General features: G+C 33.6%; 1 protein-coding gene across 2 annotated transcripts in view; it reads left to right on the forward strand.

The window, feature by feature from the left end:
* LOC147067414 (polyamine-transporting ATPase 13A3-like) overlaps window positions 1-26,752 on the forward strand; it is a 123,406-nt gene extending 96,654 nt beyond the window's left edge. For both annotated transcript variants that reach the window (XM_085953932.1, XM_085953931.1), the window contains exons 4-18: window positions 256-320; window positions 1,329-1,441; window positions 1,565-1,721; window positions 4,391-4,595; window positions 5,493-5,697; window positions 7,068-7,203; window positions 9,364-9,529; window positions 13,501-13,701; window positions 14,357-14,749; window positions 15,785-15,904; window positions 16,054-16,207; window positions 17,183-17,425; window positions 17,856-18,007; window positions 21,588-21,978; window positions 22,948-26,752. In XM_085953932.1, the coding sequence (XP_085810058.1) occupies window positions 256-320; window positions 1,329-1,441; window positions 1,565-1,721; window positions 4,391-4,595; window positions 5,493-5,697; window positions 7,068-7,203; window positions 9,364-9,529; window positions 13,501-13,701; window positions 14,357-14,749; window positions 15,785-15,904; window positions 16,054-16,207; window positions 17,183-17,425; window positions 17,856-18,007; window positions 21,588-21,978; window positions 22,948-24,047 (3,801 nt within the window). In that variant the 3' untranslated portion in view covers window positions 24,048-26,752. The remainder of the gene's footprint in view (window positions 1-255; window positions 321-1,328; window positions 1,442-1,564; window positions 1,722-4,390; window positions 4,596-5,492; window positions 5,698-7,067; window positions 7,204-9,363; window positions 9,530-13,500; window positions 13,702-14,356; window positions 14,750-15,784; window positions 15,905-16,053; window positions 16,208-17,182; window positions 17,426-17,855; window positions 18,008-21,587; window positions 21,979-22,947) is intronic.
* The last annotated feature ends 764 nt before the right edge of the window (window positions 26,753-27,516 follow it).

The following is a 27,516-nucleotide window of genomic DNA, read 5'->3' on the forward strand; positions in this document are numbered from 1 at the left end:
CGCACATAGACCACTATGCTAAATGTACCATATTTAATTACGACAAAATTTTAACTAATGGCTCTCTGAAGCGTTTTCTAAAAAATAGAGCTACTATTGGCTATCGGCTTTTGTATTTTAAATCAAAGTAGGTAATACTTTAATTATTAACCGACGTCACTCCAAGATATTTTAGTGCATATTATTTAAGTATTATATTATAATACTGTTAATAGATAAATTTCATCTTTTAAAAAAATATTGGTTTTTTTGCAGGAAACCTACCAAAGCAAATGTACAATATATCAAATAAAAGATGTCAAGATCGCCCAGATAGACAGGTAAATGAACTATTTTAGAATTTGGATTTTTTTTATATATAACTCAAAATAGAAAAACTATGTTTGTAACCATAAGTCAGATGTAAAGTTAAATGATTGCCTTTTTGTATTACGCATGTTTAACTGATACGTGTCTGCAAGACAGGGGTTCCTGAGATTTTACAATATATTTCAATTTTCTTACCTACACTAATGAAAAGAGAATCTCTGGTGTAGAATATAATTATAATTTTATTTATCTTTCTAAAGTAGCTACCTATGTTTAAACTCGGTTTACAGTTTAATCTATTTATTTGTATTTATATTCTGAAATACTAATTAATGAGGTTTGAAAATAATAAATAATTGATAAGAAATACTTATTAATAATGGAATATGCAGTAATTAGACCTGTCAATTAATACATTAAGTTAATTGTAACTCAAACTTAAGATAAAGTATTTTTAAAAATTAATTCTCAATTGCAGCTATAGTCTTTATACTACTAGCATGGGTCAATATATTCGCCCATTTGAATAGGAGAAGAGTACGTTAACTTATTGTAAAATACAGATAATGGGGTTAAGTTGTAAAGGTCATATTTCCTTACCCCCTCGAAAAGAATGTTGATTATATTTAAGTACATTTAAATTAATATTTTTAACACACGTTGGTACTATCTAAAATTTTGGTTCAGCTGGTGTGGATCAGAGAATGCACATGTTTATCTTTTTTTTTATGATGGCCACGATGCATTATTAGCCGTGTGTGCCGATGCGTATAGAAATAGTGTGAAACTTGTTTACATACTTAAACAAAACTACACGATATATGAATTTGAAACGTTTTAAAAACTTTTGGCATGACAAATTAATTCTCTACCATAATAATACATCAATTTACTCTGCTTACTAGTGTGTATGTTGGTAGTAATGGTTTGATATAAAAACGGCATTTATAAATATTAATTAACAACAAAGTCTAATTAATGTAGCATCCATGACTATTTTGAATGTTTTAAAATTCCAGTGACGAACAGCAGTTGTTCAGTTACCAGAATGAGAACTACGATGCAAGTCATGGGGACGGTCATTCAGCCAGAAGCTCCGTCACCATATTCCTTGAAGATGGCACTTCCAAAGGTATAATTAATACATATTATGTAATATCTACTATCTATGATTCTAGATACTTTGAAAACCCATACAATTTATATTCCCAATACATTATAAATGATGAAGATCGAATTCTTGTTATATCCACAGAGGTGACCAGCTACCGGTTCTTCCGCTGTAAAAAAATGACTTACATTTGGGAGGAATCATGCAAACGCTTCCACAGACTAGTAGGGATGGAGAAGAACACAAAATGCTCCCAATTTCACTCGGCACAGGGATTCCCAGCCAGTCATCAAGCTAGAATGTGAGACACTTTTGAATGTGATGTTTTAAAATATATTTTTTTAATCTGGAAATGGTATAGAAGTATGATTCATATTTTTAAAAAATCGCCTGTTTCATTTAAGATAATTTTATTAGTTGGTAAGTTTTTATTGTTGAATAATCATACTCGTATATACTAATAATGTACACAAAAATTTACCTTAGTTCTATTGTAAATAGAAATGTCTCTTTTTTATAATTTAGCAAAAAAATAGTCAAAAAATTCTTCAATGATCCATAAAATTGACCAACCCCTTTTTGGGATTAATCAATAATTCAATTATGTTAATGACTGCGTTGATTCTCTATTAAACTGTAAACTTTTATTCTGCGCATCTATTCTATACACAAGACTGCTTTCAGCCTGCTATGGCAGCTATTTAGGGTAGGAAAGTATCTAAGTATTAGCACTTATTGTAACAATTACATTAAGTTAGCCGTCTAAACATTCAAAACTGACTATCTCGCTCTGAAATTTAGCATAGCCAAGAGAGGTGCTGTTAAAACATAGCACTTATTGCGTTAACTTTATTACAATATAAAACTATAATGCGAATCGATATCCTTCTCAGAATACAATGATACTGTTTATCCTCGACAGTCCTTTGCCTCGTGCCACCGATGTGTTTTATAATGAGAGCACGTCAAATGATAGACGTGGTACGTGGAAGCCGGGAGACGTTAAGAGTAGAGAACCCTGTCTAAAAGGTGCGCGAGATGCGGGCAACACCATTAATTAGTAATCCAGGTGGTTACACAAATACAGATGTACATAGACGTACGTCTGCGAAGTGAAGAATACGAATGAATAGTGTCTTGTCCCATTGTCTTCAATATATTAAATTAATTGTAAATAATATTATAATTGGTGTAAAATTAGTAGGTATGTCTTAAAATAGTGTAATGAAAATAAATGTTATATAAAAATACTTATATAATATGTGACCATATGTCTCCTCTCTATAATTGTTACAATAAGTGCTAATACTTCGATTCTTTCCTACCCTAGATAGCTAGTTGTTGTAGCAGCCGAAAGCAATCTTGTGTATAGAATAGATGCGTGCATTGCTTAACTCCTTTAGATTGGATAAAAATAAACACTTTTCTGTCTAAAACCAAGGCTGAATTGAAATTTTATTTGTGCAAAAAATTCAAATGCCATTATATCATAACAAGATTTTTTAAGTTGTTTCCCTATTGAACTATGGTATATTTTAGTCAATGGTCAATTCGATCAAATCGGCCGTTGCCTTCAATGGTCTGAGTTTCTCGAATAATTTCAGCTTCCTGAACAGACTATGAGAGCAATGGTATTAGGTATTAAGGAAAGGAAATATTTGGTGAATAAATTGACCAACGGAAGGAAAAAAGTATCAATATTCCAACCGCTGCCTCCTTACATCACCAGACATACTTACAGACTTCATAATACAAACCATATAAGTCCCAATGTCTGATGAAATCTCAATATTGTTGGAACAGTTAGAATGAGGTCATTGAAGTACTAATAATAATAATTAATCAGAGATGCTAATTTAACACTGCTGCTATTTATGACCTTTGATATTGTATTTGTTTGCTACATAGACTACAAAAAAGTATTTTACATGGCTCAATACACTAAACATGTTGATATATTATGTATTTCGAAATTTTAGACCTATCTGCACTGTATATTATACACACTGAAACAAACTTTAAAACGGAGAGAATAGGTATAATACATCTTGAGAGGGGTTAGGCAAGGGTTATATTGTCCCCATTATTCTACAATGTCTATGTGGAACAATGACATTAATATGGACGAAGCATCTGGAAAATAAAATAACACTCACTTTGTGTCGGGTCTGCCGGATGGCGAAATTCATATTTTAATATGGGTATCCTACGCTCAAATGAACAATCTGCTTGCAAGCGGTCTGGCAACACCGCTGGGTCTGCCCATACAAAATTTTTGACTGTCAGGTTTCGACTCCGCCGTTATTATTGTGTTACAAAATGCCAATGTGCCTAGTTAAAAATTGTAAAAAAAATCTACTAAACACTCCAAGAAAGATGGGATATCACTTTTCTTGTGTTAGTATTATTTATTATTGATAAAATGCCATTTGATGAATGTTTATTCAATGCAATTGAATGACAGAAACCGTTGGACAGACGCCTGTGATGCGCTGGGCTCACTTGCGTCTAATCTCCGAGAAGTCGTAAGTAACCGAGAATCTGTTTCTAACGCAATGACACTAATACCCCATTACAATAAAGGTTATATTACTATAAATTCTCGAAGCTTGTATCGCATAATGGAAATGGATACGTCATATGGTCACGTGACGTCTACCTATACATCTGTGAATGACTTTCATGCACAATTTCTCGTGCGCGCCGATATGAAGTGAGTTGTCCATTTAATATGTCATTGATGTGGAAGCTATATTTGATGAAGCATTGTCTGATGTATGGAACACCTTCAGATTCTTTTAGATACAACAATTTGGATGTCGAACGTGATAATCATAGCTTGAAGATTACATTTTTCGACATTTTGTTCCTGTTTAATGTGGCATTAATTTACTGTCTCGTGATATTGTTAATTGTTATCCTGGTAATAATTTTATTGTTAATCAATGTCTTTGTCTCTTTTATGTTTAGTCGGCGTGCCTATGGTGAGAATGAGATAGAAGTGCCAGTCCAGACCATCTTAACGCTTCTGGCACTTGAGTTCTTCAACCCGTTCTACATCTTCCAAGTGTTTACAATTGCCGTTTGGTTGGCAGAAGATTATTACTACTATTGCATTGCGATTGTGATCATGAGCGTGTTTGGAATCTCCACATCTGTTATACAGACTAGAAAGGTATGCATTTTAATTTTACTGATACATATATATAACTAACTTAACTTTTAGGCTTCCTGATATCTTCCAATGGACGACAGAGAGCTATGAGTTGTGATTTCATTTCAAGGATATGCGCATCTATTCTATACACAAGACTGCTATCGGCGGCTATCGAGGATAGTTTTTCATATTTTTGTAGTGAAGTATTATAATTTTTACACTAAGTTAGTTGTAATTGTTTCAATAAGTGCTATGTTTTAACAGCACCTCTCTTGGCTGTGCTAACTTTTAGAGCGAGATCGACATTTTTAACTATTTAGACGGCTAACTTATTGTAACAATTATAATACTTCAATACAAACATATGATAAACTACCCTCGATAACCGCCGAAAGCGGCCGATAGCAGTCTTGTGTATAGAATAGATGCGATGAAGTGGTAAATGATAATACGTAATTAATTTACACACAGTTTGAATCCCGTTGATTATATTTATTTTTATGAAGACGATGTAAAAGGCTAATTATTAATTTAGCTACATTTTGCATTGCTCATTCATTTGTACCAACCTTCACAATATTATTGCCCGCATTTGTCAAAAACCGCAAGTATTTCAATGTAATTTTAGATTCACTCAATAAGTCAATTCCATAAATTATTAAATGTGTAGATATAGCCAAGATTAATTTTGGAATTTAAATTTGTTTTCCACAGCTTTCCAATTACATTGGCTAAACTGACAAAATATTAATTTTGTGTGTTATTAATTGGTACCAATTCAACCACACTAAAATATTTGAGGAATCGCCATCAAATGGTGTAATAGACAAAGTTTTAAGACTCCCTCCAGTTATAATCCAACTTTGATTTGTCTAGAAAAGACCAGGAAACTAATCATTATATTATAATTTATAGAACCAAATGAACCTGCGAAGTACCGTTCAATCAGTGGGCGACGTTTTAGTTTGCCGCGACCGAGGTTCTGGTCTGTGCGAAGAAGTGAGCAGCTCTCAATTGGTTCCCGGTGACCTTATCATGATACCGACTCGAGGCTGCACCATGCACGTGGATGCTGTGCTGCTGGATGGCTCTTGCATTGTAAATGAGAGCATGCTCACCGGTAAGTATGTCACACAAGAGATTATTTATTTTCATGAACATATACTAGGTAAAAATTGTTGGGAATTTGTTATAATGTCATGATTGGTGACATTGCGCTATATAAAACATTATAGATAATTATAAAAATTATACAAACGAGTATGACCTCATTTAAGTTGATAAATTTCATTATTTTTCTCTTAAAAATCGTGTTTACTGTTAAAATAATCGTTACTTTTATGGTTTTTTGAAGATTTATCTAAAATGCTAGTGACGTCTAGTGACAAAATTGAGAGACATGCAATTAAATACAGTTTCCTGGATTACAGGTAGATTGCACTTATCACCGTATCACAGTTCACCGGGAACTGTCGTACTTGAAAGAGATGGCCGTATATTATTTAGATCAAAAAAATTACGTGTAGATTGTGGAGCAGACCGTAAAGCTCTAATTTTATTAAATTCAATTAGAACATTAATTTGATATTTTTTTTTTTCGACCATGTCCGATACTTAGAAGATCATATGGGCCTCCACTGGGTGGGGGTTTGTATTAAAAGATTTTGTTTTTACGAGAAATGGATGTCAGCTACTTGCTCAACCTATTAGGTCCATACTCTGATTCGTACACAAATTGAAATTGAAAAAATTTGAATTTCCATGCGCCTGTCAATTACCTACGTGGTCGCAGTCATGATTTATTCTGGATTGGAACCGTTTCCTCGCGTCAAGCCTATCAGGCACCATTAGCGAGGGGTGCAAGACTAGTAAATGCGCTCCCTAAAGACAGACATTTTCAATGATGTACTTTGCATTTTATTTTTGAAACTGTATTTTTCTGTATAAAATTGTATATTTTCCGTTCTCAAAAATTATATTTTTCTGTATTAAATTATACTTAAGTATGTTTTGATTATTTTTTTTTTTTTGTTATTATATATATATTTCTTTTTCTATATTCTCTTCTCTCTTGTGAGGGTAATGTTTGACTTATAATGTAAATCTCATGTTGTGTACGTCTTGAATTTAGATTTGTTATGTCCACAATGTTTTGTATTCTTAAATAAATAAATAAACAAATATGCGTACTTGAAAAACCCTGGATTCGAACCTGGGACCCATGACGCTATTTATAGGCCGACGCTTAAGCCGGGCGGCCATCGTGATATTGATTGTTATCAAATATCTGATATTAACACTGTCATTATTATTAGATATTTCTTCATACTTACGAGTACCTACTTTTAAATCATTCTGAATTTTATATAAATATAATATATTATATGATTTATGATTGTATTACTAATAATACCTATTTTATTATAATACCTATTGTCTTTCCATGTGATATATATATATCTTAAAATCGTATGAATGATTAAATTCCAGGTGAATCGGTTCCCGTCACAAAAACTGCGCTTCCCTCTTTGAACAGATTGTACGACATAAAAGAAGATTCCAGCCACACACTGTACTGTGGAACTAAAGTCATCCAAACAAGATACTATAACAATGAACCTGTCAAGTAAGTAATGATAATAACCAGAATAACATGCATGATTATGGATTAACATATAAATGCAATACATTCAATAATTTGATTGTTTTGAATAATACAAACACATTGCCCACACAGTGACATCTCTTAGGATCATGGTGTAATACTTACATTTGACATTTTCTATAATATAATCAACAAAACGTTGATTAAAAAAAAAGCTTTCTTAGGTTACCGAAACGCGTCGCTAGTAGGGTTGTCCCACGGATCCGATATTTATCAAATCACACGCCGGGATTCCCGTTTACTTATAGTAGATGCGATCGAAATTATGGTTCGCTTATGCATACGAGAAACGGGGAATACTGTGACTCCTGAATATACACTACTACTCAATAGAAGTGACACATCTTGGGATACATATTAGTTGAATATTCGTAGTCGTGTTTGACGTATCTAATTCGGTTTCACGGCTGAAATATTTTTACTTTTATGATAGTTTTATAATAATTACTTTTAGAATTTTGGCATTTTTTTCGTAATATACGGGTACAATTTCGTAATTTTTTAAACCATCGTAATCTGTGTTGTGTATCGGTAATTGTCTATTTTATAAGATATTAGTGTCAGGACTTACTTTATTCGCAAAGTGTTTCATTTATTAGACTTTTTTTGTATCATATCTTTCTATAATAAGTTTTTTCTAAGTTTCTGGGATATTTGAATTTATTAAATTTAAACCTTTTGATCTTCTGCGAAGAGAATCAAGGTATGAGTGCAAACAGTGCAAAATGGTGCTCTGCGTTGAACCTTGTTTTGAGACATACCACACGGTAGAAGATTATTATTTTTTTTAATTCGTTATATTTTTATATGGTTTTAAGATCAAAGTAGCATATTGTAGAATTACTCATACATTATCACGTTCTCATCTTTACTGTGTAAGTGTTGTGACAACCCTAACGTTTTGTGAAACATTAAGTTTGATTTATTTGGATAAATGACGGCGTAAATAGACACATCGTGTATTAACTTGGTGAATATAATATGATATAGTATTAATATAATGCCAAAAAAGTATATTTACTAAGGTTTATTTTTTCAAAGAAAATCGCGGCCCTCCGTATACGGCCATACTTATACCTCCCGGCATAGAACCAGCTATTAGTAATAAAGCCGGTATATGTATATGTGATAGTTATAGATGTTGAAGAGTGCAGATGGAGCTTTTATATTATGATGACATCTATTTCCAAAAACAAAGATATCTACATAGTAAAAATCCAACAAAAAATACATACATAATATGATCTGGTTGCCAGTCCACACAAAGTTAGCTTGACTTGCAAATATGGGGTAAATGGGGTTTTTACTGTCTTTCATTAACTGTTATCCCTATAGAACTTTTATTATGAGATGAAATAAAGTTATATGTTATTATGTTAAATTCTACACCAAAAAGGTATCCTGCATATTATTTTAGGTAAATTTAATGGTATCACAATGTGCGATATTAACCCATTAAACCCATTGGAGACAATCAGCACCAATGGGACGCCGCGGTTGACTGAGTGTCTGTGGACAACCGGTGTTAATTTGGTGCCGCTTATTTAAAAATATTTATTCAAACCTGACAAATTTGCCCACATATTTAAAAATACAATTACAATTTGGAATATTTCAATAACTACACATTTTGAAAAGAAATATTGAAATTAAATAATTTATAATAAGAAAACGTTGTAGCAGTTTTAGTAAACTCTTGTAATATTTCCTACAAAATTAAATCTGTCTCCAATGGGTAATCTGTCTTTTCATCATCTCAATTCTCATTTTTTCAAATTGTACTGCTAAAATAAAGCAAATATTTCTCCGAGATTGGCAGCATTTGCAAAAACACCCATTCATAATTGGGAAAAAACTTAGTCGAAATCAGGCAAAAAAAAATTGTCCTTCGAAATCTCCATGTCGCCCCCCCTCCCCTCCTTTGGCGACCAGACTAATAATTTCTAAAAGTAATTTCACACAGCATGTAAATCATCTATAACTTTCAAAATCTGTATTTATTGCAACTGAGGGTTGACTTGCATGTAAAAATGGGCATTTTGATTTGATTTAAAAATACAATACGTTGGAAAAGAAACTAGCGTTAAAGCCAACCATTTCTTATGATGATTTTGCTTTCAGAGCTGTGGTACTCCGAACTGGATTTCTAACAACCAAAGGACAACTCGTTCGCTCAATCATGTATCCGTTGCCGGCTGATTTCAAGTTTGATAGAGACTCCTACAAGTTTATTATAATCCTCTCCATTTTGGCACTTCTTGGGCTGATTTATACTATTGCACTCAAGGTATGTGAATAACCATAATATAAGGTGTCTAATTTAAATAACGGCAAAGTCCATACTTGATGAGATGTTTTTAGGGCTCTATATTACGACCGCTCACCCTGGATAAATGTCAGATTTCTTATCTCAATACTTGAAAGCATCTAAGCGAGATTTTTTGAGCATAGACAATCATGGAAAAAACCGCTATTATATGGCAAAAACGCTATTATAAGCATAGACAATAAGTACAAATATAAAAATCATTTACAATGTATAAAATTCAAACATTTTAAATTAATAAAATTCGCCGTGTTCAAAAATCAGTATAGCTTAATAGAGTTCGCCAATGCATTTCATAAAATTTTAATAATTATAAAGTAACCTAAGACATTCGTGCTTAATGCGATCCACACACCAAAGCGAATTATTCGCCAATCAAGCTCGTATTGGCTTACGGAAAAGAGCACGCGACGCACAGATTTCGGAAGGGAATTAAGTTATTATCTTATAAAGTTCAATATGGAGCGCTGTGATTGTTTGACGTTTCGGTATCGTGCATTCAAATAATATATCAATAATTTTATATTATCATTGATACAATTTGTCTCCGACACTGCCATCCATTCGCATTTACCCCGTCAAAATATCCCAAAATAAGCACCCGCATCGATATGGAAGATCCGGTCAAAAGAGTCTCAAAAATAGCCAAATATGTGACAAATTGATGGCTTTCATTGTATCTTTAGATCTCCTGCATGAATAAATGTTACGTTTGTTCATTAACAACAGGTAAGTAGGGAGCATTACAGCGGCATTGGCTTTTTTGAGACTCTTTTGACCGGACCTTCCGTACCGATAGCGGGTGCTTTTTCGGGATATTTTGACGGGGTACTTGGTGAATATTCGCGTTGGTTTGTGCGAGCCTTAAACCTTCGTATAAAAATGCTCTGAATAGTTATGCGAAAATAAGGAACATTTTTCAAAATAACGTTATACATAACAATATTTTATATATAAAATTGAGCCGTGTTAACTAAACGACATTGTTATAATTTCAGATAATTCCGACTCAAATTTGATCAATAAAATAAGAAATACGAGTGAAAATGGCTTGGATGGCTTTACTCTTTGATTAGGTAGTGATTGTTCTTATAAGATTGTAATATATATATCCATAGTCAGTATTCCGTATCCGTATTCATTTAATTAAATGTATAATAAATAAAACAGGCTCCAGTTTATGAGTCCCACGAAAACATTTCGCTTCCACAAACAAATGGCCCAGCCAATAAAACCTCGATAAAACGGCTCACACTTATTGAAATTAAACGTCACTGATTTTCATTAAAATGCCACTTTTCCTACTTAAGATTTACGTTTCGGCATAATATACCTATCATAAATATTCATGAAGCGTGTTATCTTTCATATTAAATATACCAAACTAACCTCGTAATTTTTTTAATCTTAATTTTCTCGGTTATGCGTTCAACGTCTACAACTTAAGGTACTCATAACCCGGCATTGTATACTTAATTATTATTCTGCCGATAAGTTGCCATTTTTGACAGCTTGCAATACTGTTCAATATTGATAGGTTAGCCTCCGCCACGACGTGAAGTTATCGGCAGAATATAATATGTACAATGTATCCCTTCGCCGGCTATGGCCGATTACTATAATTATTATCGATTGATCGTTTCAATAATAATATATAGTAATATTTTGTAAATGTCGAAGCGTAATGAAATATGCAAGTTCTTATTTCTTTCGAGCGTTGGTTATATTTTGGCTTTTTTTTCTTTTTAAATAAAGCTACGTCTTTGTCAACCTTGTAAATGGCTAATTTTGAAACAATAATAATTAATGTCGTCCACGAAAGCCGACGATAAACGCGGTTGCAGTGCAGATACGTTTCATAAAGTTTTTTCGTCGGCCTTCAAGACAAGTAATAAGATAGTAGTTATAATATATTAAGTTGTAATCTACCCCTAGTTGAACGCATAACCGAGAAAATTAAGATTAAAAAAAACTACAGGTTAGTTTGGTATTTTTAATATGAAAGATAACACGCTTCATGAATATTTATGATAGGTATATTATGCCGAAAGGTAAGTTTTAAGTAGGAAAAGTGGCATTTTAATGAAAACCAGTGACGTTTAATTTCAATCAGTGTGAGCCGTTTTATCGAGGCTATTTGACCGGGCCATTTGTTTGTGGAAGCGAAATGTTTTCGTGGGGCTCATAAACTGGAGCCTGTTTTATTTATTATACATTTAATTAAATGAATACAAATACGGAATACTGACTATGGATAAATATTATTATCTTATAAAAACAATCACTAATCAAAGAGTAAATAAAAGCCATTCAAGCCATTTTCACTCGTATTTCTTATTTTATTGATTAAATTTGAGTCGGAATTATCTGAAATAATAACAACATCGTTTAATTTTATATAAAAAATATTGTTATCTATAACGTTATTTTGAAAAATGTTCCTTATTTTCGCATACCTACCTACCTACCTATTTAGAGTGTTTTTATACGAAGGTTTAAGCACGAGTGTCTTTATGTCAAAGGTTACTTGATAATTATTTAAATTTTATGAAATGCATTGGCGAACTCTAATATCGTCGCCGTAGATGTCAAGGAAGCCAGTCCACAAAATCATGTTGCTGAGAAACAGGCACTCTAAGATTTTGTGTGACAAAGAAAAGTAACATTTTTTTATTGAACTTTTTTGTTTTTAAAGATATAACGGTGAAACTTTCAACACAGAATATACTTTGTGGTATTATCTTTTTATTATTTTGTACAAATAACTAAAAAAAATAGTATCTTAGAAGTTATGTGTGTTATATCTCTTGACCACTGAATATTGAAATGTACAAAAAATGTAATCAAAAGAGTTTTGTGGCTTAAATCCATTCACCACTGCATCTTTGATGATTTTAAAATGCTTTTGTGTACTTTACACTCATTTTCGCCAAATTTGTGGCTTGGTTCCCTTGACATCTACGGCGACGATATGCTTTACTGATTTTTGAAAACGGCGAATTTTATTAGGTAATTGAAAATGTTTGAATTTTATTCATTGTAAAAGATTTTTCTATTTGTACTTATTGTCTACGCTTATAATAGCGATTTAGCCATATAATAGCAATTTTTCCATGATTGTCTATGCTCAAACAGTGTCGCTTAGATGCTTTCAAGCATTGACAAAAAAAAATCTGATGTTTCTCTGCGGTGTACTCTCGGTAAATTGAGCCGTTTTTAGTTAAATAGTAACACTGAAATGTCAAAGTATTTCTACCTGTTATCGCAGCGACTCTATCATCTACCTTATTTATAGGCCCAGTGAGTTTTTTCTTCTTCACAGTGGGTTATAACATGACTTGTAATCCTCCTGCTATCACTTTTCAACACTTTTTGCATTATTACACGTTTAAACACTTTACTCAAATTTGCAGCACGCACAAATAACGAATGTCAAATGATTGCACAGTGAGGGGAACGAAGAGGAAAGGGCTAGGGAGAATTGTTGTTCTCGAAACGGCCATGCTTCACATTAAACTTGCCGCACTCTATGTCTACTTAACTGATGTCAAGTTTTTTTTATGACATGGTGGATATGGGGTCGGTATGTGAAATTAGATAAAAAAAAAATGATAATTTTAGGGTTATCAGTATTTGAAAGTTGATGACACAATATGTAAGCATATTATTGTACCTATGTATACAAACTAATAACAAAGAGAATTAAGTGCTAATTGAAAATGCTTCTGATTTTATTAACTCATTATTAGCATCCGTTAGTATTGGGAGAATAGAGACTGGTTTTAAAGAAGCAAATCAAAGAATATTTCTTGGAATATAAGTTTCAAGTAGTGCATTAGATGCTAGAATGGAGTTATTAGTCAGTTATAAAATTGCTGTACATTTATGTAAACTTGGAAACTATTAGATTTTAACATCACGTTTACTTTCAGACTGGTCGTAGCATAACAGCAGGCGACGTGATTATCAAATCTCTGGATATTTTGACGATAGTAGTACCACCTGCTCTGCCGGCGGCCATGACAGTCGGTAGACTCTATGCTATATCCAGACTGCGGAAACTCGGTGTCTTCTGTATCAACCCAAGAGTCATCAATGTCTGTGGCAGTATTGCTTGTGTGTGCTTTGACAAGGTGACAATACTTGTGTTTTTTTATGGCCTGAAATAGATTTTAAATTAGCAATAAATCATGAAGACATCTTTCATTGGCATTTGAAAATAGAAACATGTTAAAGATAGATAGTATATCAATATCGTACCAACTCGGCTATCGTTGGTGCAAACTTACCACGCGGATAGATTCAATGGTCACTATTATATTATTGTTAACCATGTCCGATCCTAAGATCATGTGGGCCTCCACAGAGTGGAGGTTGTATTAACAGATTTTTATTTTTATGAGAAATGGATGTTAGCCATTTGCTCAACCTATTAGATCCATCTGGATCCAAAAACACATTGAAAAACAACGTGAATTTTCGCCTGACCTGAGATTCAAACCCGGGACCCATGATATTACAGGTCAATACGTTACCCGCTCAGCCATCGTGGGTATATATAACAAAACAATAATTTGTTATTGTGTATTGATCACCTTTTTTACCACAATTAATGGCTTAATATAGATTAGAGTTTAGTTTTTAATAGAATATTTTAATTGATTCCCGAATGCAGCAATCATAAAGTAATGAAAGAAAGGATAAATTTCGCCATTGGTCTGTGATTGTCAGTTTCATTATTGGTTTTGTTATTCTTGAACAATTTGAAATTGTAATTTTGCTTCGCAGACGGGAACCCTCACAGAAGATGGTCTAGACATGTGGGGAGTGGTTCCATCCCGTAAACTTCGCGACCCGACAAAATCTCAACATCAATCCTCTCACTCGTCACCGAAGATTAATAAAAGCCACCAAAATATATCAACTGGCTCACCGACTGGCACCCAACACGAGATGATGTACGTCACAGATTTTCAAGGCCATCATCAGAATGACCACGGAGACTTCGACTGGATCTTCAACGACGATGAGCAGGGACCGCTCGATGATATGGTACTCGGACAAGCTGTCCGAGATCCATCCACCTTGAATGACAACGATTTATTGAAGATTGGCATGAATGTCTGCCATGGATTGACGATACTTGATGGACAACTGACTGGGGATCCGTTAGATGTTAAGGTAAAGAATTAATATACTTACTGTGATAGATGTAATAAGGCATAAGTAAGGAGCGTCAACTGACGTGTTATTTATTATTGGGAATTAATTATTACTTTATATTTTGTATTAGCTATAGTGACCGTTTTAACAGATCAGTTGACTGAAAATAAATTTCCGCGAAAATGGCTCGCGTCGAAAGGGTTAAATATGTAAATTTATCCCGCCATTGTTTTCGGGGGTGAGGAAAAACATGTTTTAGTACCTTTGCAGCTATTCTTAACAATTAGCACTTTAGCACGTTTCCGATATTTTCATTGGTCCAAATTCATTCCATACACAAGGCGGGTATCAGCGGCTATCGACGGTTATCTAAAATAATTGGTTAAATATACGGCGAAAATTTAAGTTGGTCAACAAGCATGTGAAATACGTCTCTATTTGGTCAAATTCGGGTATGTTCATGCCTGCATGTTTATGTTTTTTTCCACTCGAACCTAGTAATGCTCGAAATTTTGATTGAAACATCAAACATAAGATAACATACAATTTTATTAGTCATATCATTGCAGCATGTAGTAAAACAAATTTTACATTACTACCAGTCACTCAATATTTGACAGCTCGTGGGGATCTATAAATTAAGGCGGCGGCTGTGACGTAATTATTTTTCAAAACAGTCGCATCTTGCATCTCTAATCTCAATATATAATTGACATACTCTATCTCGCTCTAAAAGTTAACACAGCCAAAAGAGATGCTGTTAAAATATAGCACTTTTTGACAGTTCAGACTGTTAACTTATTGTAATAATTAACTGCCCGAATACATGAAGTGATACATGTGATAAATTTATCAGTTTTAGCTCTTTTTGGATGTTAAGTGATATGTTAGAATAGCCTCGCTGGTTTTCTTCTGCACTCTTTATTCGAAGTTATGTTTACAGATCTTCAGTTGGATGTACATAAGAACACACACAATGATGACCCAATTATCACTAAATACAGATAAATACATAGTAAGAAATAATAGTAATAACATATATTTTTTTTATAGATGTTTGAGTGCACTGGATGGATTTTAGAAGAGCCAATTGTTCCTGATACAACAAAATACGATCTTCTGGTTCCTACTGTTGTGAGATCAGCTCCTCAATTCAGCGATCCTAATGGAGAGGTAACTATATAGTTATAGCAACTAACGATTATTTACATCATTGTTCAATCTTCAAATTTATATAGGTACTTAATCATTTACACAAATGTGTATTGAGTTTTTTGATTAATATATTGTATAATCATTGTGTCCTTTGATTCTTTCCACAGTCTGTCCACGAATGGGGTATAGTCCGGCAGTACCAATTCAATTCTTCACTGCAAAGGTGCAGTGTCATCTCAAAGTCATTGGCTTCTGAACATTATATGGTGTTCTGCAAAGGATCCCCTGAGATGATTGTTGCATTATCTCGACCAGAATCCGGTAAGACCAGGCATTTTTCATGACTAGATTCTTAATATATAATTATATTATATATACTTATAATAATTATTATTTGATTCTACCATTTTATTAAAGTCGGTGAAATGTAATAAATAAGTGTATTGATGATTAAAGTTTACTAAAACCAAATCAAAACAAAACAAAAGCAATAAATAGGTACCTGAAAGTATTGTGTAAACTTGAAAACATTGTAATTCTTTAAACTTAAGGACCATATGCATAGTCATACTTTAGTAGTTTTAACCGGTTCTCTGCCAAAGTGAACTAGTTTGCGGACATGGCCGGGCGTATAGTGCTGCCCATACAAAAAACGCGAACTTATTCGCCGGTCTTTGAAGACAGAATGCCAGTCTCAGGCGATTGTTTTGAATAATTTAAAATTCGGAAGAATACTGGTCCAATAATGAGACATTTAGCATATGATTGGTAAGTGTTTGTGATAAACTCAAATTAAGGTTTATTTTTGCTAAAAAATTCACTTGCCGCCATACAAAACCTTCCAGCACAGATCAGGCAATGCTTAACCATAAGACTTTGTAGGAGTGTGAAAAATAAGTGACATACTTATTATTATTCTTATTAAAACATCTTAGTTACGTCAACTTTAGGGCGAGATCTCTGTATTTGGCCATTAAATCGATCACAAATAATAACCATAGCTTCGGGGTATGTAAAGTATGCAGCTTGTGGTTTGCCACACCACACAATCTCTGTATACACGCTTCTTTGTCGGAACATGCATACAAGACACCTACATTTCCCTGCATCAAATCTCCATGTCCAGATATTCCTTACAATGAACATCTGGCTTGCGGCTGTTGCACAAGCAAGTGATTGTAGTGTGCATGCGTCCTCAATCTGTAAAAACCATCACTATGGTTTTCATTAAAAAGTTTTTGTTACAATTTCTCTTCTCTAGTATGATAGAATCTATATCATTTGTTACACTTTCAGTTCCGACAGGGATAAAATCATCTCTCCGTCAATACACCCAACAAGGCTACAGAGTATTGGCAATAGCCTGCCGTCCTCTCAAGAATGAGAACTTTGTCAAGATACAGCGGATGACCAGAGACCAGGCCGAAGTGGACTTGATTTTCCTTGGACTGGTTGTCATGGAAAATAGACTGAAGAAGGAATCTGCGCCGGTCATTGCTGAATTGCTCGAGGCCAACATCAAAGTGGTTATGATTACTGGTAAAATTAGTTTACTGTTGTTTGCATTCATTCCGGCTATTTTTAAGAAACTTCTCAGACTAAATGGAGGATTTATAAATATGATTACATAGTGTTTAGTAACCAAAGAGAAAAGGACAATGAAAAAAGACAATGTAATGCTTTCTTTCATACGGTTGATCTTCGAGTATGCAGACCTCGATAATCCTGTTCGCTCTATGAAAATCAGTTTAATTATTTGATCAAAGAACAATGCATGATTTAAATCTTTAAATACAGTAAAATAATACAGTAGAATTCGTATTGTAGAATATCATTTCATATTGACACATGCTTTTCCATGTCTGAACACCAACATCCTTAAATTGTGCCTTGTCTATTTTACTGGTTAGTTCCTAGAAACTAGCGACCTTCTCAATAATTCTTATTCTTATCTCAACATTATTTACAGGTGACAATCTGGACACTGCTGTCTCAGTCGCATCAGAGTGTGGTCTCCTGCGGCACGGAGAGAAATTGGTGATGTGCGAAGCTGTTCCCTCCGATGACAAGAATTTAAAACCGAGTCTCTACTATACTTCTTCAATGATCTGCGTCCAGGGGGTTAGAAGTTTTTTTTATTATGTGAATTACACAACTTTGAATGAAGCTTTTGTTAATTATTTTGTGAGTATATACGAGGGTGGGTCAATAAGTCCTTAGAAAAGCCGACAGGTAGCGCGACTAGTACTGTAAGCGGTTTGTTTTCATGCAGCGGCACTACCGTTTCAGTATGCTGCGAAGTTTCAATCAGATTGGTCGGGTTGTTGTGTGTTTCTCGTACATTTAAAAAAAAAATTTTGCTTGTGGAAAATGGAAAAATGGAAAATGGAGAAAATTGAGTTTAGAGCTGTTATTAAACATTTTAATATAAAAGGGTTAACAGCAAAGGAAATAAAAAATGAGTTGGATTTAGTTCACGGCATATCTGCTCCTTCACTTGCAACTATTTATAACTGGTTAAATGAATTTAAACGTGGTCGTACATCAACAAAGGATGAACCACGCTCAGGACGTCCTGTAGAGGTGACTACACCAGAAATGATCAATAAAATCCACGATATGGTGTTAAGTGACCGAAGATTAAAGTTGAGTGAGATAATTGAGGTTACAGGGATCTCAAAAGGTAGCGTCATTTCTATTTTACATGACAAATTGGGCATGAAAAATATTTCTGCAAGATGGGTGCCGCGTTTGCTCACAGTCGACAATAAACGCAATAGGGTGGTGGCCTCTAAAGCCCTGTTGTCGCTCATGCAACGCAATCCGGATAAATTTTTTCGTCGCTTTGTGACTGTAGATGAAACATGGATACACCACTATACTCCCGAGACGAAAGAACAGTCAAAGCAGTGGATTGCGAAGGCAAACCATGTCCAAAGAAGGCGAAAACCGTAAAATCAGCTGGTAAGGTTATGGCTACTGTATTTTGGGATGCACGTGAAATTATTTTCGTTGACTATTTGGAAAAAGGAAAAACAATAACAGGGGATTATTATGCATCTTTATTGGACCAGCTAAAAAACAAAATTGAAGAAAAACGGCCTCATTTAAACAGGAAAAAAATCCTCTTTCATCAGGATAATGCCCGTGTTCACACATGTTTACGATCAATGGCTAAAATTGAAGAATTGAAGTTCGAATTGGTCGACCACCCACCGTATTCGCCAGATTTAGCCCCCAGTGACTTTTTCCTTTTCCCAAACTTAAAAAAATGGCTAAGTGGACAACGTTTTTTTTCAAATGAAGAAGTCATCGATCGGACAAATGCTTATTTTGAGGACCTTCCGAAAACTTATTTTTCTGACGGTTTAAAAAAAATTGAGAAACGTCTAACCAAGTGTATTGAGCTCCAAGGAGATTATGTTGAGAAATAAAAAAAAAATACAAAAATAAAAACTGTTTTAATGCTTTTTTCTAAGGAATTATTGACCCACCCTCGTACCTAATGTACTTATATAGAATAAGATGGCTTCCGTTAAAAGTAAGAGGTAATTATCTACTATAAGAGATACAGTCGTTTCTTAAAACTAATCCAATAAAGATTTAAGTAACTCCTATCATGTTTTATTAAAAATATAAAATATACGGGTAATTTCCCAAATGTCAATAACCTTTTGTCAAATCAAAAACAACGCCGAATTGATTTCATTTTTCAATAAGGTAAGTTTCCAGCGCACCCTCAAAAATTACAATCCAAAAAATCACCGGCCGCCACTGGTTGTAAGTACCTACTTATATTGAAATAAATTACTTATAAGAATTTGAATGAAATATGCAATCAAAAATCTTCATTCATTGCAAACAGGTTACCGCATGGCATTCAATTCAAAGATAATCAATAACTAGCACTACCAACGAAATTAGCATTTCAGTGCCACTGCCTAAATAATATTACCTTGTATCACTAACCGTACTTCAATCATAATATTAATTATTGACTGCGACTCCCTTCTTTATAGTCCATGTGCAAGATAAACGAAACACAAAAATGTGCATGCCCAAATTTTAAATTGAACAGTAGACTATCGTACGTCACCGCTAGTATGTATGTATGTATGTGGTATCAAAAATGCCAAACTATATTATAATGTAAATTGTAAATAAAAGGTTATTTTCAGTAGGGGAAGCCCAGGCGAAACGAGGCAATAATAATTCAGCGTTGCCAACCATACTACAATTATAGTATTTGGACTATAATTTTGGTCCGCGTACTATGTACGATATAAAACAGGTATAGTACGCCCAAAATAGTATAATTTTGAATATCGGAATAAAGATGAAACATGGATACACCACTATACTCCCGAGACGAAAGAACAGTCAAAGCAGTGGATTGCGAAGGCAAACCATGTCCAAAGAAGGCGAAAACCGTAAAATCAGCTGGTAAGGTTATGGCTACTGTATTTTGGGATGCACGTGAAATTATTTTCGTTGACTATTTGGAAAAAGGAAAAACAATAACAGGGGATTATTATGCATCTTTATTGGACCAGCTAAAAAACAAAATTGAAGAAAAACGGCCTCATTTAAACAGGAAAAAAATCCTCTTTCATCAGGATAATGCCCGTGTTCACACATGTTTACGATCAATGGCTAAAATTGAAGAATTGAAGTTCGAATTGGTCGACCACCCACCGTATTCGCCAGATTTAGCCCCCAGTGACTTTTTCCTTTTCCCAAACTTAAAAAAATGGCTAAGTGGACAACGTTTTTTTTCAAATGAAGAAGTCATCGATCGGACAAATGCTTATTTTGAGGACCTTCCGAAAACTTATTTTTCTGACGGTTTAAAAAAAATTGAGAAACGTCTAACCAAGTGTATTGAGCTCCAAGGAGATTATGTTGAGAAATAAAAAAAAAATACAAAAATCAAAACTGTTTTAATGCTTTTTTCTAAGGAATTATTGACCCACCCTCGTATTATAAATTGCAAAAGTACAGTACGTTTACATTTGAAGATGCCAAAGAAGAAACCATAATCACTTAAACTGATTTATGGAAAGGTGCAATGAGATCCTGATGATTGAAATATTCTAAGTGCTTAGATAAGCAAAATTATTAAATCAATTTCAATATTAAATATGCAATTTTAAATTCTATGTAATTTTGTAAATGATGTTTTGTTCTCAAATGATAATTTACTATTCCATGAAAAATATTCAATATATTTCTTTAGATTTATTAGTGTTTGAGGTGTACCTACATGTCAGGCACAAAAACATTCAAATATTATTTATTACCATTGGCTCTGCAATTCGATGTGCATCTTGACTGCCTCACGAACAGTTATTTTATTTTACGAGAAATGGATGTCAGCCATTTGCTCAACCTATTAGGCTTATGCTCTGGGTCAAACATATATTGAAATATAACATGGTAATTTTCCAGACCTGGGGACTTGAACCTGAGACTTACAACTTTGCAAACGGGCACGTTACCACTCATCCATCGTGGGCCATTTATATATTATATTGGAAAATAATAACAATGTTTTATACATATATTGTTTATGGAGTATAATTCAATGTTAGCAATGTTTATAACTTTTCATAGAAACCTATAACTTATTTAAATCCTATTTATAGTTTTTTATTTAAAATTTTCTGTTCGGTTTATTTATTTAATTTGTTTTAAAATTCAGTTGAAGATGTCCAAAACAACCGCAGCCAACGTGCCATCGGTGACGAAAATAACTTCTAGCCACTCAAACATAGCTGAAGAAAATTCCTCATCTAATGCAGATTTGTGTCCTCCTTCTTTGACGGCATCATCCATGACCGTGGCTTCGGTGGAGGGCGGCTATTCTGGCCAAAACGGTATGGCTGCAAAGAATGGCAACGTTAATAATGCCAACGCCGGAGGTGTATCAGGGAGGGCCTTTGCCATGACCGGCGACACTTGGAGGGCCATTGTGGAACATTATCCTCACCTGATGGCAAGATTTGTGACTGCAGGAACTGTCTTCGCAAGAATGACTTCTGACCAAAAGCAGCAGTTGGTTGTGGAACTGCAGGCACTCGGATATTACGTTGGTAAGACGTCATTGTAAATTTATTTTTAACTTAAATTGACCTACATTCTTGTTCTTTCTTTTCACCATGTCCGATCCTAATAGGATCGTATAGGCCTCCACAGAGTGGAGATTTGTATTAAGAGAATTTTTTTTCCCCCATATCTGTCAAAAACTAAATTTCAACACAATTTTAGATTAAAGATGTTTATGTCCAAACTGTGTAGTTTTAATTTTAAATGGCATAATATGGTGATACATAGTGATGGGTGAAAATAAAGAAAATGGAAAATATGCCATCCTGAAATAATTGCGTTAAAGATGAATCGTCAATTGGTGTCTTGATATGAAATTAAGGGTCACTGCGGACGATCCTCCGCAGGGAATTGGATTCAGGCATTCACTTTTTGTTTACACGTGTCACCGAAAGTGAAATACTCGATTTATTCCAAAATGGCATCAAGTGAAATAGCAAACACATAAATCACAGAAACAGCAACCAAAAACCACAAAACAACACTTTGTTTATTAGAATCAGTATGTACTATCAAATATGATGTGGACTGCAGGAACCTCTATTTAACCGGCTTGTTTTCAATTATTCAAAATGACATTTAATTTATTAAATTTACATATCTATGTAAATATTATGACAGTACTCATGGGCGCAGTGCGCATGCGTGGCGTTTGCGGATGCGCGAAATCATCCGCAGTGATCAAAAAATGATCCAAAGTAGAACAAGTTCAACTTCATTCACTTTTGATTCCGGATGATCACTTTCAATGATCCGTTGATGAATGTGCGTTTACACGGGTCACTGTGGATGATTCCTCCGGGATGATCGTCAAAATTGAACCATGTAAACGGGACTTTAAGGATTTTTCAAGAGTTAGCAAAACAGTGTCTTAACATTATATATAATAAAACTCCCTCTTGTTACAGCCAAACTATTTTGGATTATTAACCATTTTATGTATCACTATTTTACAGCAATGTGCGGTGACGGAGCCAACGATTGTGGCGCATTGAAAGCGGCTCACGCGGGGATCTCCGTGTCCGGTCAGGAAAGCAGCGTGGCGTCTCCCTTCACGTCCCGCGACGGCCACGTGGGCTGTGTACCCCTGGTCGTGAGAGAAGGCCGTGCCGCACTCACCACTTCTTTCGGCATGTTCAAGTTCATGGTCGCTTACTCCCTCACAGAATTCTTAAGCGTGGCGTTTCTCTACTACTTTGATTCCAATTTGACTGACTTCCAGTTTTTGTTCATCGACATCGCGTTGATCGTTAATTTTGCCTTCTTTTTCGGAAAAACTGAAGCGTTCCCCGGAAGATTGTGCCGGATTCCTCCTAACACTTCATTGCTGGGATTCGTGCCTCTGTTTTCTATGATAAGCCAGATCATTATCATCACTGCATTTCAGGTTATTAGCTACACTCTCTTAATCGAATACACTTGGTACGTTAAACACGATTACAGCGGCAATGAATCTTACGATTGCTTTGAAAATTACGCTATATTCTGCACGTCAATGTTCCAATACATAATCTTGGCGATCGCATATTCTCATGGTTCGCCGTATCGCAAAAGCATCATTACCAACGGAGTGTTTGTCTTGAGTATGATGATAATGACGGCGATCTGCATATATATAACAGTTTACCCTGCAGATTGGGTTATTAAACTTTTAGAACTCGTTCTGCCGCTAGGTTACGAATTCAGATACATAATTTTGGGTCTGGCCGCTGCAAATTTTGTGGTGAGCATGTTCTGCGAAAAGTTTATAGTCGAGTACTTGATGCAGGCGAAAGAATTATTACCGCAGAGCTTGAAAGAAGGATCCCCTAAGAGCATTTCGTATCATAACATCAACAAAGAAATGGAAAATGATAGAGACTGGCCGCCGATTTCTTCCGCTGTAGTAAAACAAGACGTTTGCGGACACGTTGATGAAAAGAAAAACAATGTTGATGTTCCATATAATAACAATGACCGGATAACTAAATTGGACGATATTAATGCGATTATAGTTCAAGAGACAATTGCTGCGGTAAATGTTACTGATGACATAAACGGAGACAAGAAAACGTAGCGCTTTTGATGTCTGCTTGTAAATATTATATTGTGTTCTGTTCTAAAATGTGACTTCAAAGCCATTTGGAAAAAAATCGCGATACATATTTCAATTGCTAGCAAATTTTACTGATGTTTAAAAAGAGTTTAGTTTTCATTTTTAAAATAATGGTATTGATATTGTGTTTTTCTTCCAAATGTCCAAAGCTTAAAAATGTGATGTAAATAATTATATTCCAATTTTGTAAAAGTGTAATTGAGTTACATATTTATGTATTGACAAGTTTGTTGAACAGAAGTTTTATATAATATATACTTGACCTATTTTTGTTTTAAAAGCATGTACAAATGACATTGAAATTATTATAATTTATGAAATTCAATGCCTATTTTCAATTATTCAAATACAGATTTAGATAGATGTTAGAGAATCTAATTGACAATTTGATTTGATTTGCAGAAATGTTTTTATATTAAGGACGTTTTCAGTATAACATACAAAGTAAATTATTATACATTCCATGGAATATACTATTAATTTTCAAGTATTACTTACTATGTGTATACTAAACCTGGGTCATGGACTCATTATATCAACGTTGAACATATTTTATATGATAAATATAGCTTCATGTATAACATGCATTTTAAACCATTTTTATAATCATTGAGATATTCGTAAGACTTGTGATTGTAGCTGATAGTATTGAGAAAGATATAAGTAAATTACGTAATATTACATAATATATTAATTCGTAATTATTCTTACTATTTTGTGAGTATTTAAATGTGGTAACTCCATTAAATGCTTATGAATTACCATACAATTTAAGTTTTGTGCCGTCTTATTGTGATAAACTATTGACAATATTGTAAGTGTTTGTTATAATTTATTTCAGTATTTATGTTTACTCTTTCTTCTTAATGAATCTTCCAACAAAAATTCCGTGTCCATTTTTTTAAATGACAACACAGCTGATGATTGTTACCAGTAGAATAAGAGATTTTGAGAATCTCCATGTTGAAATTGACAGAAACTGGACAACGGTAAATTAATATCGTATATAATCATATATTTATAACTTTAATATAAAGGGCGAAGGCGTCTTCACATAGAAATATATCCATTGGGCCAAATTAATGTTACCGCCTTAAGATGCTTTAGTTAAGGAGCCTTAAATGTTTTTTTGGTCATGTAAAACTAAATATTTGCTATGTTTTTTTGTTTAATGCTATTATTCAAAATTAATGCTTTTTAGCTAACTAGTTTGATGATTCGAGGTTATGTGGATATTAGAAGAACAGACATTTACCGCAATACATATTAACCAGGGCTGAAAGTGATGGTAAACATGGTTTTTAAAGATTTTGCTTACGTGAGATTATTAACAGACCACATTCGAATGTTTAATATTTTTATATTGTTGTAAGGCTAGGATTGGATTTGGCAATCGAAAAAAACAATACGTAGATTACCTATGTATTTTAAGAGGGCGGCGGCCTTAAGACTATAATTCAAAAAGCTTACATTTCAGAACAGCATTAAAACTAAATAAATCCAACATTTGTTAATTTAAAATTTCGAAAGAAACAAAATGTAGGTAATCATTTGTAACTACTTACTATATTAAAAACCATTGGGTATTTTTAAAAAATAGTAAAATTCTTTATAATTACCTATGACATGCAGTTTGAGGGGTTTATTTTGTAAATACTCTAAATGAATTTCAGTTGAACTGTTTGGTTTTAACATGGATATTAACTTTGCTGTTCAGAATATATCCGTAATACTCTTAGGGACGATTGTCATAGTATTTTTATAATCGCTTTTCAACCATGTGATCTGTGACACATAATACATTATAAAGCGATAGGGCTAAATACAGATTGAATCGCATTGATTAATGCAAAATTAGTTACTATGCTATTGTTTATTGTATTCCAATTGTGTCGTCGAATAAAAAGGTTGATGTGCGCTGTATTATTAAGTGTACCAATATTTTAATTTTGTTAACTATATATTTTATCTATATTAAGCCGCTATCGTATTGTAGTCACAATTTCACCACAATTATAAAATTCCATGTAACTAATAGCGCCCGTGCACGTGCATTGATTTAATGTGTATTTTAAATAATCGCGATAATCACTATTTACACGTAAAAGTGCTGACTGTCTTGCCAATCTCATTCTTCAAGAGGTGTAGTTTATTTTTTTTCCGGTAGGCTCGTCCCTATCGTTCTACTGCGCAGGCGCAGATATCGCACAATCCAGTTTGTTGCGTGAAAATCCAGAAGCTTCTGAACATTTTTGATCCATGCATGCAATCTTGCAACTTGCACAATAATATGTATTTACACATGCATTTTTTTGTTATAGCCGCGATAATAAATACTGTCAACAGTAAATCCATGCACATGTAAACTGTGTATAAGCATATTAAAAATACTCAATCAAGTTTGATCAGGTTCTTTGTATATTACACATTGATATATTATAATAATCATGTTAAATCACTGTATATCCAAGGATATGTATAATTAATAATATTATTACAATCTTCACAAAGTTATTTGACATGCCGAGGATTAAATGAGTATACGTGATAGTTAAAAAAAAAAACACCTATTTCTAATGAAAAAAATTCAAACGTATGTAACTGCTTTGTATGAAAAGTTTGAAGCATTTCATTCCTAAAATTGACATCTCCCATTTCTAAAGACGTGATGTAAAAAAAAATAATTTTCATAGCAACATACGTGTTATGCAATTCGAATGTTTTGACCTGACGTTTTTCAAACACTATACATGAATACCAAGTTTTTTCTTGGAATAGTATTATTGGATCATTTGAGAATAGGAATCTCTTTATAAAATTTAGAATACAGTTATATTATATAGATTTACAATGTTTCAGTTCCATAGTACGATAAGTCAAAAATTTCAAGTTTTGAGTTATGTTACCCATTATATTATTAGTATACCGCTCCTCTTCAGTTCCACGAAATTACAACTCGAAAAAATTACTAGTTGTCCTCGTAGGGCCGGTGTTTTTGTCAATTTAGTATAGGTGAGTCAAAACTTTGATCAGCCATTACTCAAAACTACTAATTCCTAGTTGTGGCATTATGGAACTGTGCCATCGATATAACGTTGAAGTCAATTTACTTAACTCGGTCAGTGGTGCACTTGAATTCATTCAATCCTCAGCACCTCATTTATGTTATTTCTTTTGAACCAATTACTGTTCGATGCCAAAATCATACATTAAAATAATATTATAATGCATGACATATTTAGCATCCGAGTGATAATTTTAATAGTTTTCAGTGCATCAGTGACATCTACATCATGACGCACAAACATTCGGATACATGTAGGCCAAATATAATAACTATAAGTGTTTGTAAAAATGTATTCTTTGAATAAATTTTATAACACTAGTAATTAATAGTTTCATGGTAAATCGATCATTAAGCTAAATCATT

Source organism: Rhyacophila brunnea, unplaced genomic scaffold (assembly GCF_057557595.1).
Source record: "Rhyacophila brunnea isolate RB1 unplaced genomic scaffold, BYU_Rbru_1.0 scaffold_4, whole genome shotgun sequence".
Lineage (NCBI taxonomy): Eukaryota > Metazoa > Arthropoda > Insecta > Trichoptera > Rhyacophilidae > Rhyacophila > Rhyacophila brunnea.